General features: G+C 34.7%; 1 protein-coding gene and 1 pseudogene across 3 annotated transcripts; both read left to right on the top strand.

Annotated features, from left to right (window-relative positions):
• The first annotated feature begins 285 nt into the window (after nt 1–285).
• LOC132034393 (protein disulfide-isomerase-like) lies at nt 286–7353 on the top strand. Of its 3 annotated transcripts, none has more exons than XM_059424739.1 (11): nt 286–603; nt 2293–2323; nt 2441–2728; nt 2838–3023; nt 3126–3251; nt 5420–5554; nt 5649–5768; nt 5881–5998; nt 6107–6219; nt 6301–6538; nt 6851–7353. In XM_059424739.1, the coding sequence occupies exons 1-10, from the start codon at nt 404–406 to the stop codon at nt 6532–6534; spliced, it is 1551 nt and encodes a 516-aa protein (XP_059280722.1). In that variant the 5' UTR covers nt 286–403; the 3' UTR covers nt 6535–6538; nt 6851–7353. The 3 variants fall into 3 exon arrangements, with proteins under 3 accessions (XP_059280722.1, XP_059280721.1, XP_059280720.1); XM_059424738.1 differs by having other exon boundaries at nt 6846–7353; XM_059424737.1 differs by having other exon boundaries at nt 287–603; nt 7091–7353.
• A 4963-nt stretch (nt 7354–12316) lies between these two features.
• Nucleotides 12317–14023, top strand: LOC132032442 (DNA-directed RNA polymerase V subunit 7-like; annotated as a pseudogene).
• Nucleotides 14024–15857: the final 1834 nt, after the last annotated feature.

Raw genomic sequence — 15857 nt, 5'->3', positions numbered from 1 at the left:
TGTTTCTTTCACTTAAGAAGACAAAGCAAAATAATTACTAGCTGCTCTTATAATTTGAAGTTGGAAAAAAAGGTTTGGGGTATGACGATGGAGAACTGAAGGGGATGGGGAAATTAAATAATCTATTTTTTTCTTCTTTGGCTTTAATTTATATATATTTTATGACACCGTGAATCACGACTATTCAGACACATGATATTACCAATCATCCTCTTACACTTCAGCATCAATGCTGACATGGCTCCTTTGTTCTCCCACCATATATTATGATACACTAACTTATAGGATTAGCATCTTTTCCTTTCTATTTTTCCTACAATGATTCAGGTTAGGTAGAGTGTTAGTAGTAAGTAGAGAGTGATAAATATATCAAGAAAGCTGTGGGGGTTGAGTGAGATCAAGAATGGCTAATACTTGTGAAGTTTTCAGTACTCTTTTAGTAGTTGTAGCCTTTCTTTCTGTTTCTGCTGTTGCAACTGATGATCAAGCAGAAAATGAGATTTTACAGTCTAAGGATGAGTTTGTGTGGACTTTGGATCATACTAACTACTCTGATATTATATCCCAACACAAGATGATTGTTGTTGAATTCTATGCTCCTTGGTAATTACTTTTCCCTACTTCTTTTTGTTTTTTTTGGTTTTTTGGTGGAAGTGTTGTTAGGTTCTTCTTACTTTATTTTATTCTGGTTTCAGCTTTTCTTTTTCATAGACAATCTTAACTACTGGAAAAAATCACTTCTTTTTCATTTCAGTATTTGATGATTACCCTTTTAATTTGACTTTGTAGTGTGAAGCCTTTTGAAGAGTAAGGTGTAAATGAAATTAACGAGTCTAGTATTTAATTGATTCATAATGCTGTAGTTCAATCTCAGCATCTACAGTTATAGATGATATTCATATGAGCAAGATTCTCCTTTTTTCTTTTTTATTTTCTTCCTCTTGGTATGTTTAGTGAACTTAGAGTGTGTTTGGATTGACTTATTTTAAGTGGTTTTTTCGGCTTTTAAGCTCTTTTTATTTTTTTATTTTTCATGTTCTTTGGGAAAGTAGGAAAGATAAAAAGTGTTTTTAAGCGCTTACTTTTAGACCAAAAAGTACGAGAATAAGCTAAAAGCTAAAAGTTGGGTATTCCAATTTATGACTTTTAGCTTATAAGCTATTTTTTAAAAGCCAATCCAAACACCATCTTAGAGTATCAGTTGTCGTGTCGAGTCAAGTAGTACAGGATAATGTCTAATTGATTTAGAATTAATTTTCAAGATTTTGTTTCAAGCCCGAGTACAAATAAAATTAATTAAACAGAAGGAGATAGTTCTGGTAGCACTGGTTAGTTCTGTATATGGAATGAGTAATCTGTTTGTCTTGAGTCAGTTAACTATCACGAATAAAGTGTTCCAGCTGTGTTTAAAGAGTTAAATTGAGTGGAATCAGAGATCTTTCTGGTGCTAAGCATACTAAGATTTATGACTCGATAGCATCTTAGATACTAACTTGTAAGACAATTAATAGCAAATGTAGATTGTCAACATGACTATTGAGAGGATAAAAGCCCCGAAGCATCTTGACTTTCCTTTTGATCTTTGTACAGTGTAAGTTTCTTGATTTGTAAATTCAGATCTAAGAGCTGGAATGCTCAGGCTATCAAGCTTCATGGACAGACTAGGAATGTTAGTGAAGTAGTTCACTGCCACAAAACACAAATGCACTTTTCACTCTCACTGACACTCCTATTTTGACCAAATTATGGATACAGAAATAATTGAAAAATATACATAGATATCTTATTTAAAGATCACTTTGTTTGACTTTTAGGAAAGTAATGAGGTAGAAATTTATGGGATAAAGGGAGTATTTGGCATTTAGTTATATCCAGTGGGCATCCTCATGGTTGCACTAGTGAAGATTTTATGATCCTAAAAGTCTCTATCTTAAACAGATGCTAAATATGTTTTCCTTAGAAGTATGAGCAATGAAGGATCATTGATTTAGATCTCAGTAGTTGAATAACTATCTCGCGAGCATACACTCTATCAACTCAAGACAGATGCATGAACCTAATGTCTTAGACTAAAAAGAACGTTTAATTGCTTATTCGGGATGTCTATGGTATGTATTCTTCGGACATGAAGGTTCAACGTCATGTTGTGGAAAATGGCAATTTTTTTGAATCGGTTACAGTGCTTTTCATGGCTGAAGATATTTTTAGATGTCTTTGTATATGATTGTATTTTTTTTTTCCTTTTTCCTATAAAATTTAGACATGACTGACTGTATATCTTCTGTGTAATAGGTGTGGATACTGCCAGCAACTTGCGCCTAAGGTACTAATCGAATTTTCTATTGCCCTTATTATTTAGAATGCCTTCTTTTTTTGGCTTTATGAATATATGCTATGTAACATATTAATGACAAATGTTGTTTTGCATCTATCGTGGCAGTACGAAGAAGCAGCTTCGGTGTTGAATAGTCATGATCCTCCAGTTATTCTTGCTAAAATGGATACAACAGTTCTAGAAAATGCAGAACTTGCAAGAAATTACACCCATAATGGTGTTCCAAGCATCAAGATCTTCCGGAATGGTGGCAAGGTGGTTCATGATTATAAAGGTACTCGTGAGACAGAGGGTATAATTGCCTATTTGAAAAAACATGCGGGCCCTGCATCTCTTGTAATCAAATCGAAGGAAGATGCTGCAAGCCTTATTGATGAGAAAAAGATCGTTGTTGTAAGTATCAGTGCTTTCTAATGCAATTTTTCAAGTCGCTTTATATAATAACTTATTTCACTTGTCTCATTACTAGTTTGTGGCTAAACTTAGCATACTGTTCTTTTAGGCTGGCATATTTCCAGAACTCTCTTTAGAGAAGATTCAGAACTTCACAGCTTTAGCTGAAGATTTACGAGTAGATTACGATTTTGTTCACACAAGTGATGCCAAACTCCTCCCTCGTGGCGGGCCGGTTGATAAGCCAACTATTCGTCTATTTAAGCCATTTGATGAACTCTATGCTGATTTCGAGGTATCCTGATTCTTGTATTTCATTCTTATCAATTTGAGAGAACTCTCTTCCTTTTTCAGTAGTGTTGCTTTGAAGGTCTCACTTTGTCAGTAAATATCCCAGGATTTTCAAGTTGAGGCAATGCAGAATTTCATTGAAGAAACTAGTGTTCCAATCATGGCTATTCTTGATGACAAACCAGAAAACCAGCAATTTGTTAACAACTTTTTGCATAGTCCGGGGGACAAGGTACTCAGCTTCTTAAAATTACTTATTGCGAGACAGTCATCTAAAAAATATGTGTAGAAGAATATCTATTTGTAATGGTTTTGCATCATGGTTCTTTCCCTTTCTCCTCGGGACACACACTGGGGGAGAAGCGGGTACTGGGGTAAAAAGTTTGAAGTGTGGGATTTCATTGTGCGCTTCTGTGCTGTGTGACTGCAGTAAATAAAGTTTAGGAATTCATGATAACCCGCTTTTATGAGTCATTAAAATGGTGCAGAGGTATTAAAATTGAGAACAATGTGACTAGATACCACTAGATGAAGTTGAATAGCCATTGGATAAAATTATACGCATGCGGATCTCCAATAGCATTGACATCATCAGTCATTATTTCTGAATTGAAGAATGCATAAGAGCTTATTGACTACTGTTTGATTGTCCTTTTAAAGTATCTACGTCTATGCTTCAGAATAGAAACGTAATCTAATTTAAGGAGAGATATTCCTATAAAAGAGTATTCTTATTTTTTGCAACATCTGTTTGCGAGGTAAAAGGTTTGATATACCTTCTCTTCTCAGCAGCTAAGACTAGAAGTATTAACCATGGGAAATGATATGATTATTTTGATGCACTTACGGAAATTAATTCTCATTGCTGGACAACCTTTCTAGGTCAATCTGGTCAGAAATCCCTTGGTCCTTCAGCTTGGTGTTGAACCACTTTGTAGGAAAGTGAAAATAAATAGCCAAATAGAAAACACAAGCAGCAGAAGAGAAATACATAGGCTCTTTGAAACATATCATGTCCAGTATTTATGTCTATATTTTAGCTTTTGACAAAGGCAACCAAAAATATACTTAATCAAATACTTGATTTTCCAGCCTCAAACAAAAGTTTAACAGGTCAAACTCGCACTGGTTCTACTGAACTAAGCAGTGGCTGATGTAGTTATCAAATCGTGAAGTCCGAATAACATAAAAAGTTGCTGTGAAGTGTATGTCAGTCATGCCACAATATATCTGGCCTAGTTCTTATACATGCATTGCACTCTAGTTTGGGAAATAGAAACTTTTCATGATCAGTGAAACGTTAAGTAGATGAACATAGTCTTAACCATTTCTTTTATTGGCTGTTTTATGGCCGCTTTTGCAAGATACCCAGTGTCATACTCGTAATGTTCTGAGGTCTAAGGTTAAGTAACTCTGATTATGTCAATTTTCGCTTCTATTTCTGTCTTTGACTTCCACTAAGTTGCCTCTTCTTTCAACCTATTAAAACAGGTTTTGATTGATTTCTCTACTTCCTCCTTCCATGCCCTCCTCCATTAGTACACCTGAATATGATAAAACACAAAAAAAAATTATACAATTGTCAACAGAAAGACGAAGGCATCCATATTTTGCGACTGGTCTAAGAAGAAAGCAGGGCAGCTTTTTTGAGGAAGGTAGCCAAATAACAGATTCCAAAAGAGTGAAAAACATGTCCTTGTTCTTCTTACAAGGACTCTGATGTCTAGTATTGATTCATCATCATTTACGTAAATTTCTTTACAACCAAAAGTGAAAAAGCAGTATCTTTGTCCTCTGAATGTAACTGCATAACACCTATCATTCCTATCCTTCCAAACTATCCATCAAATGCAAGCTGGAATAAAGTTCCAACAATTCTTCTGTCTTACATTGTCTACTCGATTATGCCAGCACCTCAAAGATCAACTATGACCTTTGGCATAGTCCACCTAAGTCCAGCAGTGATTGCCACAACTGAGTAGTGACTCCACATGCAAAAAAAGATGGCTAATATTCTCTGATTCTGCACAGCATAAATAACACCTGGAACTCATATCACTCGATCGTTTAAGTTTTCCTGGGTTAAGCAAGCATGTGCTAGCCACCAACCACGCAAAACAAACTATTTTAAAAGGAGCCAAGATTTTCCAGGTCTGCTTCCCAAGGCCAGTTGTTGCCCACCAGACTGTTTCCTGAGAGTAGGAATAGGCTGAATTCACTCCATTTTATGTAATCATTGACCCTTGGTGCTGTTTGATTTTGCAGATTAGTGTTTTCGTTTCTGACTTAATTAGTTTCCAATAGTTTCTTCTTAAAATTTCTCAGAGTAAAGAAGTGCTGCACTTTATTGTATCTCGTTCTTTTAGTCTCTAATACCAGAGATTTTCAATGAATTGGCAGGTATTTCTATTTGTAAACTTCACCACTGATGTTGATGCTTTCAAGTCCAAATACTATGATGTTGCAGTCAGTTACAAGGGAAAGGAAGCAAACTTCCTCTTGGGAGATGCTGAGACTGGTAAAAGGGCCCTTCAGGTTTGAATCAATCTGTTCTGCATAGATACTTCATTTCATTTCCCAATGGGAGATAAACAATAGTTGAATAATGCATTAATTTTTTCTATTGCAGTATTTTGGATTGGACACTGATCAGACACCTTTAATCTTCGTACTCACCATGGACGGCACAAAATACGTTCAGCGACATGTACAACCCGATATCCTTGCATCTTGGTTGAAGGATTATAAGGTAATCCTATGTTTTCCTATATTCTGTTGCTACTCAATCAAACTTCAGGCTGTTTTTGTTTTTCAAAATCTCTTTTTCTTTCTCCAATTTGTTTCAATCTGTATGACTACAGGATGGAAAGTTGAAACCATATTTGAAGTCGCAGCCTATTCCAGAAGTAAACAATGAACCTGTCAAGGTTGTAGTTGCAGAGACTCTTGAGGATATGGTGTTCAACTCCGGGAAAGATGGTTTGTATTATTCTCTTAAGCAGAAGAAATTCAAAAGTAGTTATCATTTTGCAGGATTTCTGCTGCAGCCAATTGTCTAATACATTTTGTTCTTGTTCTCCCTTGCAGTACTGCTAGAGTTCTATCGACTTGGGTGTAAATACTGTGAGGAGTTTGCTCCAGTCTTGGATGAAATAGCTCTCTCATTTGAAAAAGACCCTGATGTCCTAATTGCTAAAATTGTACGAATCTCTTCACCCCTCTACTCTATTACATTTTTTATGAGGTTACTCTTCTTACCTACCCCATATCATCTGCTTTAGGACGGAACGGAAAATGATATACCTCGTGACCGATTTGAAGTTCAAGGATTCCCAACTTTATACTTGAAATCTGCAACCGGTAGTTTGTCACGGTTTGAGGGAAATAGAACAAAAGAGGCCATTATTGAATTTATCCAGACAAATAGGGGTACCCCTGCCCCCTCAAACTTTGTGAAATCTGATTTACCCATATCAGAACAGGCACAAACAGATCCAGTGAAGGATGAGTTGTAAGGAGGTAATGTTCTTTTACTTCTCCTTTGTCTAAGAGCATCACCATCATTTATTCTTTTGCATTTCTTGGACCATAGAAATATGGAGAAAACTGACTTAAGTTATACATAAATATTGGAGTAGAAGAATAATAAATGCATGAGAACTAAACTGTCCATCGGAAGAATGATGAACGGATTTGGACATGACTTGAATTTTTCATCCTTGTCATCAACCAACGAGGGGGAAGAACATCTCTTGATTGCTACGTTCTAGATTTCACGATTTCAGCTTGCATGTTGAAACTGAGTTTCTTTTACTCTATTATGCACTGTAGAAAGTGGGGACTTCCTCAAAGTAGCCTTAGCTCTTAGCAGTTGGACAAAGTTGGTATTTTCAACAACCGAAAAGGAATAAAACTAAATAAGATGTTTGTGATTGGCGACAACAAAGCAATAAAGAGAATTGTGATCAAAGAAGCCATTTGACTTTCTAAATTGTACTCGGATTCAGCTCAACGAAATGAGCTGAAGGGATTATTTCCGAAGGCACCTAAATTTGCTTTCCCTTTTTGCAGGTTTGTGGAATTCAACATGATCAAAGTTCAGCCTTTTTTAGTCTACTGATGCCATGTTTTCTTTCACCTCATCCAGTTAGCCCCACCTCCCCTCTTTCTATTTTCTCTTTTTGCCTTATTTAGCTTTCAAGTGGAGAGATTTGTTAGACCCTTCTCCGCTTCTCCACTCTTTTCTTTTTCTTGATAGCAATAAGTGTGTTGTATTTGCCTCACCCTCTGTATCCTACGCAGTTGTCTCAATAAAGTGGTAGTTGTCACATAAACGTTGCTCATTTTCTAGTCTTTGCATATTTCTTCGACTTGTTATCATTCTTAACAGGAACTACATTAGCAGAATAAAAAGAAACAACAAAAGCCAAGGTCTAAAGGATTTCTAACTATAATAAAAAGAATGTTGCTAGTATACTTCTCCTTTCAAGAGTACTTCGGGCTGTGCTTGGTAACGGCACATGAGGATTAGATTTGAGCGTATTGTAGGGGAAGTTAGCATCTATTCGTTCTGATTTGCAGATACAAATTCTATTGAACTCTATTTCAGATTTACCACACCTCATACTTTGAATTTATTGCTGTAATAAGGAAGAAAAGATACTCAGATTCCAACAGTTAAATTAATCCGAAAAGACTCGCAATGTAAATAAGTTTGATAGCCAGGTTTAGATCGTAGGGCCATTATGCTGTGCTTTTCTGGTGTAAACCACCGTTGTACTGTTCAATATATTCTGTTAGGTTAGTAATAAAGATCCTCTTCTTCCCATTTAGTCAATTATTACTTGCCTTTGGGTTCTAAAGATTGTACATAGGTGAATTAGTAGTTACTCCCTCCGGTTCAAAATAAGTGTCCACTTAGCCTTTAGCATACCCCTTACGAAAATACCAACTTCTAGAGAAAAATAGGTATTTTAACTAAATTATTCTTATTAAATAGGTATTGGGATCTGGCCACTAACACTTAATAAGGGCAAATTCGGAAAAATAAAGTTAATTCTTTCTCGATTTTGTAAGTAGATACTTATTTTGGACCAAAACAAAAAGGCTAAATGAATACTTATTTTGATCCGGAGGGAGTAGCATTTAAGCTAAAGGAAAGCATATGTAGCATGTAGAAATTGTATTCAATTAGGGCAAAGGTGCAAATATACCCCTCAACTTTGGGATTTAAAACATATATACCCCCATTATAAAATTTGTGTAAATATACTCCCGCCGTTACAAAATGGTGCAAATATACCTTTTTTGCTGACGGAATTTTTTTAAGATCATTTAGTTTATTTTTTAATTTTAAAAAAAATACGTGCCTTTGAAAAAAAGTTTACCCATTTTTTTTTGGTAGACATATTTTTTTAAAGTCACGTGAAATTTTTTTTCCTGCTGGGTCAGGTCTGGTTTGTTTTAAAAAATGGATAGACTTGTTTTTCTTAAAGCCATCGAGATATTTTTTAAAACGAACCAGACTCGACCCGCCAGAAAAAAAATTGCCATGTGGCATTAGAAAAATATGTCTACTAAACAAAAATGAGTAGACTTTTTTTTTTTTAAAGCAACATGACATTTTTTTTAATTAAAAAATAAGCTAAATGATTTTTTTTTAAAAATCCCGTTAGCGAAAAGGATATATTTGTACTATATGTGTAAGCGCAAGGGTATACTTGCACCGTTTTGTAACGGCAAATATATATATATAGACAACTTTTTTAACGGGGCTATATCTGTTCTAAATCGCAAAGTTAAGAGATATAGTTGCACCTTTGCCCTTCAATTAATTTAATGTGCAGAAATGAATGTGTCCTGATGATCTAACTGACTCTCTACCATTTCTCCTTGTTTTCAATTGCGATTGTGTACAACCATCTTAATTTAATTTCATGAAATTACAGTGGATAAACTTTTTATTACATTTGAGCGATAAAGTATTATTTTTATAAATCGAAAACATGATGATCTACAAAATCTAAAATGATACAATTGAAAACCTTCACATATGTGTTATGATATTTGAACCCATATGATCTCGTAGGTCCATGAAAAAAACAAGGAATTAATCATCCTTGTCGCTAGAAAATCGAAGTGGAGTTTCTCCAAATTAATAAGCTCCAAATACAGTAAAATCCGACTGTACTGTATCAGTTTCAATATATTTTTCCACAATGACTTTGAGTTTTGAGTTTTCATCATCGCATTTAGCGAATTTGTTTGGTTAAAACAAAGTTGACAGAAGGATGTTACGATCCAAAATCCCTTAACCCGTGATGGCACCTACACCCAATTCAATAAGCAAACCATTTCCGTATTTTAATGCATTTCTGTTATTAATATATTTCTAAAGAATGTTTCTCCAAATAAAAGGATGGACATTCCCTTTTGAGATAACACTAATTTTTCAAATTCCAACCCTGTGTGTCTCTCGAGGGACTTTTTCAAGAGGAATGATTTGAAAACATAATAGGGTGAGAAATGTGAGAATTAAATGAACGGAATTGACCCACCAGAAAGATAAAATAAAAATGGAATCTTGAAAGGTTAATCCTGCATCATGAGAATTTGTCCCACACCTTTAAGGATAAGAACTCTAGGTCAGAGAGTTAGTGGCGAATATTTTTGCTGCTAAAAGTTCTATTCATAAGAAATTATAGCAATTTCTAATGAAAATAAAAAAGGTTTCCAAGGTTTAGATGTTTGAGCAACATAGTGTAGTGATTAGGGAGAATAGCCAAAGTCATTGCACAAAGTTGAAATGTCTCAATTTTACCATTTATTATATTTTGTGTTTATTCATATTTTATTGTTAGCCAATCATCTTATATTTTTTGCCTTTAACATTAGCGGATGTTCAACACAAACTGAATGGATCACTGGGATTTTGACCGTACATTCTTTTACCTTTTTACTTCTTAATTTTCATTAGAATTTCTTGAAGAATTTTATAGTTTCTTTTTTTTATTATTAATTTCTATAAAATTATTTGGGGTTTATATAAATTAATTTTTAATTTGTAATTTAGTGAAGAGGTATTTTTCTAAAGTATCTTCTAAACTTTTAAAATTAAATTTAACATCTCAATATTCATCGAGCCTTGAAAATAATTCAATTAATTCCTTAAGAACGGATGCTAACAAGATCAACCATGATTCAATAAGAAAAGCAAATATTCGAAAGGTAGTTTTCAACCTCGAAATCAATACAATGTACGGAAAATCCTTTTCGTACAAGCAATACAACGTATTTTTTGTTTAAATATGCAACGGAATCGGAATAATGTCGGTGAAATTCGATCCTACCACAACCCATGTTTGTTACAATTTTGTCTTAACTTTTGACAATTCCTAAATTTTGATTTCTCGCAAAATCGATGGCATAAGTTCTCACTCTCTTTGAGAGCATTCTATTTAAATTTTATGAAAGCTGCAAGATATTCTTCAAACTTAGAACCAAAGCCCTCAATACCACTTTTAGAAACAATGTCAAACAACAGAGTCAGTTTTCTTCTAGGATTGTCGTTACCATTCTGGTTATCTTTTTATTATTGTCTTTGAGAGAATTACTTGGTCATATGTACATAGTTCATTTTTCATTTTCACGTTCAAGATATTCAAATGATATTTTGTGCTAGAGTTGCAAAGCATGTTGTATAATCCTTTGTCTTTGCAGGAATTTGCTAAAGATATTAAACTTTATACCAATTTTAATAGTCTAATTGCCTTAAAAGGAGCAACACAGTGAATGCGATTGGTTCTCGCTGGAGATTTTGAAAACAAAATTAGGCGGATGGTACAGTTGAGCGCTTCAAAGACGACTAATCGCAGGAGGCTACAACCAAATTGAAGGAGTGCAATCTTGACGACTCTTTTTTTTGATTGACAAATTCCAGTAAATGTGCGCCACATTTCTTTTAGTTGTGGTATTATATGAAGTGACGGCATGATATCTCTTTTAGGCTACATTTGTTTTCATTAATATTAAAAATAAACCCATCGTATTTATTAACCTTCTGTTGCTCACTTTTTCACTTACGAAGATTTAATGTGGTCCATTTAAACACTTCAGTAGGTTGTTTTGTGTCATTTAGACACTTTTTGCTGATTTGACAACTTGGGTGAATTGCACACCAAATAGGCGCGTGAAGAGCTCCAAAAAAACAAATTTTTTTCTTTTTATTTCTTCTTCTTCGTCATTCTTTTTCTCTACCATCACCAAGCTTACTCCTTTAATGGAGGTCAGATTTTCCGACTCAAATCTGTTACCATCGCTATTTCTACCATTTCCACCACCCAACTGCTACACCTAATAATCAATCTACCAAAATTTCATTTCAACATTTGCTTCATTTGGATTCTTAAAAAAAAACCAAATGGATAATTGACCCCTTTGTTCTTAATATTCACCAAAATAGGATTAAACTTTTCTAATTTCGCAATTTTTTGGAAAACGTATCAATGGAAAACACAATATCAGATAATAATTCCCAAAAGAAAAGGGGTCAGATTTGTACGGCGAAAAAGATGGGTCATTGGAGCAATGAAAAAATGATGTTTGTGGTAAAATATTTATTTATAGTATATTAATGAAAAAGGAAATTTGTCTAAGTTTTTCAAGTTCTTCATAAACAAGGTAAAATATTTTATGAATTTCATGATCCATCTCATTTGCAGGAATGCACCATTTTTGTTGCTAAGCTTTTGTCGCCAGATATGTTTAAGATATTCTCAATGCAAGAAGTAAGAGAGATTGTTGAGGAAGGTGGGGAGGAGGGTGGGTACGGTGAGGAAGACGATCAGATCTTTGGGGGAAGGGGGGGGGGGGGGGGGCGCAAACGACGATGGAAATGGAGGGCTACGCAGGAGAAGACGACTATGGAGCGTGGGGGTGGGCAGCCGGCAAGGTGGGGGGGGGGTATAAGGTATTTTTCTATTTTTTGAAATATTATGTTTTTTCTCAAAATTTATTTTAATACTATTATTTGATCAAACGCCACATGTCCTAACTTAATTCATCATTTTGCCACGTCATCGGCGAGTGTGTTACACACATTTCACATATTTGGCTGATTGTGCCAAAAGTGTCTAAATGACACGATCGAACCTTACTCGAAGTCTAAATGGAACAGGGCCACTTTAAGTGCTCAAGTGAAAGATGTGGATGACCACAGGTGTCTGTCGATGGGTTTGGCCTTAATATTAAGGCGTCTGAATCTAAATATTAAGATGTTGCCTCTAGATCTGAACACTGAATGATTAACACTGTTTGTTTTTCAACATCTGAATGGTATAATTTATTAAACATAATAATTATAATTAAAATAAAAAGTAATTAAATATCACATAAATAAAAAATTAAAAAATAATAATTAAAACAAAATAAAACCATAAATTGCTATTCCTCATTGTGTTGAGCGGTGTGAATTAGTATCTGCAATTTTTTTATGCGTTCCTACTCAATAATGAGAAAGAAAAAAAAAAACTTAATGTGGGTGTAAATTATAGCCTTTTGATTCAAGAAATTGAATGACCTGTAAAATTATTCTATGATCAAAGAGACTAGAATAAAACAACAATAAGGAAAGTTATTTAAGTTGGATTAAATCAAGAACAATTATGCCATCTATGGATGATGCCGAGAATGCTCTGACGAGAATAAAACAGATCTGGGTCTCCATTTTATTGCAAACAGAAAATAAAAATAAAAAATACAAGAAAATTCACGTTTAACAAAGAGAAAACGATATAAAGCTTTACAAAAAAAAAAAAAAAAAAAAAAAAAAAGGATCACGTAAAGATTTGGAAATCTAAATTTTCTTTATGGAGATGGTGCAATCCTTGGTCTTCGGTTGTCTTAAGTTATTATCAATGCATCAGACTCCATTCTGCTAATTTTCACGTTTTGGGTGTTTTGGATTGGATATTTGATGAACTGGAAAGTGTTCAAGCTCTCAAAAAATGGATTATGGGGAGGAATAGTAGATGTGCACTAATGGTTTGCATTACAATAGTGTAGTCGGGAGAAGAATTGATGAAAGGGTTTAGGAAGAAACAGAGAGGCGTGTACATAGGTGGAGAAAGAAAATAAAGGTCTGAATGATGTTAAGACTATTTTCTAAATCTGACCGAATAAGAGGCTTTCAGATCTATTAGGAGATTTTTTTAAAATAAAAATAAATGCACTTAATAGGCTAAAATCATAACCATTCAGATTCAGACTCCTGTTAGTGCAAACAAACGAGGCCTATAGGCTCCATACCATACTTTCAATGACCATTGCCCACTGCATCTGATTTGTGACAGGTCATTTAAAAATGTTTCTGAAATCTCGATTGTCGTGGAACATGATAATCCCTGCTGAGAACCCTTGCCATTGAAGGTTTAGTGCTTCAGAAGGTGATTGTCATTCAGCTTTTGGAGGACTTTGCTTCCAAGAAGGGCTCAATGGATCTTGGTTACCCTTTGGCTGTCACTGCATTGGAGAGGATTGGAGAAGGAAAAGTTTGAGAAACTGATGATGTGCTTTTCCCTGTTGAATTCAGCTGCATTACCTTCAAAATGTCCCGTGGAGAGATCTTGGAAGGGGTTGTCCACAACATCTTGAGGCAAGGTGTCCTTTTGAGATATGGCCCTGTTAGCACGATATAGCTGTCTCATCAGATGATGTTGGAGTACAAGTATGTGCCCAGACAAAACCCCATCTTTATGAATGAGAAGATGTCAAGAATCGAGAAAGGCACTGGGGTTCGTTTCTTTCTGCTTGGGACAAAGTATAGTGAGGATCAGAAAGAACTAAAAGCAGTTGTGAGCTTGGAGGGTGATCACCTCGGACCCATCTCACAAACTTCTGTTTAGATTTAGGAAACAATTCCATGATTGACTCTAGACCAATGTAATGTGAAGCTAACTTCTGTAGGACTAATTTGTAGTGAATGTGACTTGTTTAGTTATTTGTTGATGTTGCTTGACCCTCTCTGAAGTGTTTCATTTTCTCATTTGATTGCTTAGGCCTTGAAGGGATTATGTAAATGATTTAAGGACCTTTTCACTCGGCACTAGACTCCCAAGTGTACTAACCTTTTCTCCTGCTTTACATTTCACTTTCTGAAAACAGCTTCAAGTTTCCAGCTAGGAACCATTTTTCTGGCACTTGACCAAAATAGAGGTTTACTTTTTCAAAAGAGTTATGACATGGGCAAGATATGGATCACTCCCTATCATGCATTTGCTATTGCTGCAGTTTGTGACAGTCACCAAACTTGATTGGCAGGAAAGAAAAAAGTTTCTTTTTTTGTTTTATTAGTTCGGCCTGTCTTCACACATGAAGTACTGAATGGTGTAAATTTAGCTTCCTTTTTTCCACCAAATCCATTGCAGGAAAGGGATAGTGGAGTTATGACATCATAGCTTAGGGCATCAAAGGTGCGAGTCTAATGCTGAGTGAAAAGGTCCAGAAAAGAAAAACAACTGCCAGGAGCAAGATCTTGTTGCAAAATCGGGGTAGGAGAGGACACTCAAATAATTCAAATTTTCGGTTGAAGACAAGTGAGGCAACGACTCTTCTTTGTTTCACTCAACTTGACTTACATAATCAATCATTCCCTTTGAAGAAAAGTGGGGAAAATATATTTCCACCAACTTAACTTACATTTAGGCTTACATTTTTCCTTCTCTCATATCATATGACTATAGTACCTAGGTATTTATAGGAATTTTTTAGCATGCACCTAGACTAATACACGCACCTAATTTAATTCTAGACTTTTCCTATTCCCTAGTTTATGAATAAAGCAATGCATGTATCTAAGACTAATACATTAACCTTCCTAATTCATGAACTAAGATAATTCATGTATCACGAAAACCAAAAAGTTTTTTTCTTCTTTCAAGACAAGGTTCACATTTCAACGGATCTCTGGTTGAGTAGAGAGCCCATAGTGATGATTAAATCTGATTAAACATAAGTTAGACTTAGAACTAGATGCAGCTTGAGATGGACTTCAAAATTATTTGTCTGTAATGGCTGCTAAATTTAAGGAAGAAAATAAAAAAGAAAACTCTTTGGATCAGGGCTTTGCTAATCCAAACGCCAGAAAGGTAGCTACAACCAAAATTAGAAAATCTACTTGATCCAACCTATAGCTTATCATCCCGGATTCTGAAATGTGTTCTAAAAATAATGAAAAAGATATTATCCCTCCAAAAGAAGCTCCAACCTTGAAGTGTGGTTTGAGCACTTAGATTAGAATATTTCTGGTGAAATTTTGCAATAGACTTATTTTTCAAGAAAAATATGTGTTTTTTGAGTTTGTTTTTGGAATACCTTAATGTTGTTGCTTTACAAGATTATATTTAAAAAAAATTAACTGGAAAAAGCATCTATTTTTCGAACTACAGAAACAATTACACCGTTTTCAACGCACAATATCTTCTTTCAAGAGCATTCTTTTCAACAATAACACATGCCTCTTATGCATCTAATGTACTAGTAAACATGTCCTTGAACTTGAATAATGCTTGCAGGCTGTAACTTCTTTTATAGAAGAGGAAGCTGGCTACCACAAATGGAAATAAAAAGTTTAAAAGGAGAAACTTGCAACAGCTATAAAATGAATTGGAAGGTCACAATCTATCTATTTAAATATAATATAAACACAATCATTTTTTTTTCCACATTTTATTCTTTTAAGCATTCTTTAAATTTTTCATCATTTTTTTTAAGTTTTGCCCTTCTTTTTGGGTATTTTAAATTTTGATATGTGACGGGTTGAACCCCCGCCAGCATAAAAATA

This window comes from Lycium ferocissimum, chromosome 10 (assembly GCF_029784015.1).
Source record: "Lycium ferocissimum isolate CSIRO_LF1 chromosome 10, AGI_CSIRO_Lferr_CH_V1, whole genome shotgun sequence".
In the NCBI taxonomy this organism is placed as follows: Eukaryota; Viridiplantae; Streptophyta; class Magnoliopsida; order Solanales; family Solanaceae; genus Lycium; species Lycium ferocissimum.
This window is presented reverse-complemented; position numbering and strand designations above follow the sequence as displayed.

Excerpts from the sequence above, each read along its gene's own strand:
- LOC132034393 (XM_059424739.1), top strand. The coding sequence starts at position 404 with ATGGCTAATACTTGTGAAGTTTTCAGTACTCTTTTAGTAGTTGTAGCC. Across the intron at positions 3,024-3,125 it reads AACTCTATGCTGATTTCGAG|GATTTTCAAGTTGAGGCAAT; the intron begins GTATCCTGATTC and ends TAAATATCCCAG. Across the intron at positions 6,220-6,300 it reads ATGTCCTAATTGCTAAAATT|GACGGAACGGAAAATGATAT; the intron begins GTACGAATCTCT and ends CATCTGCTTTAG.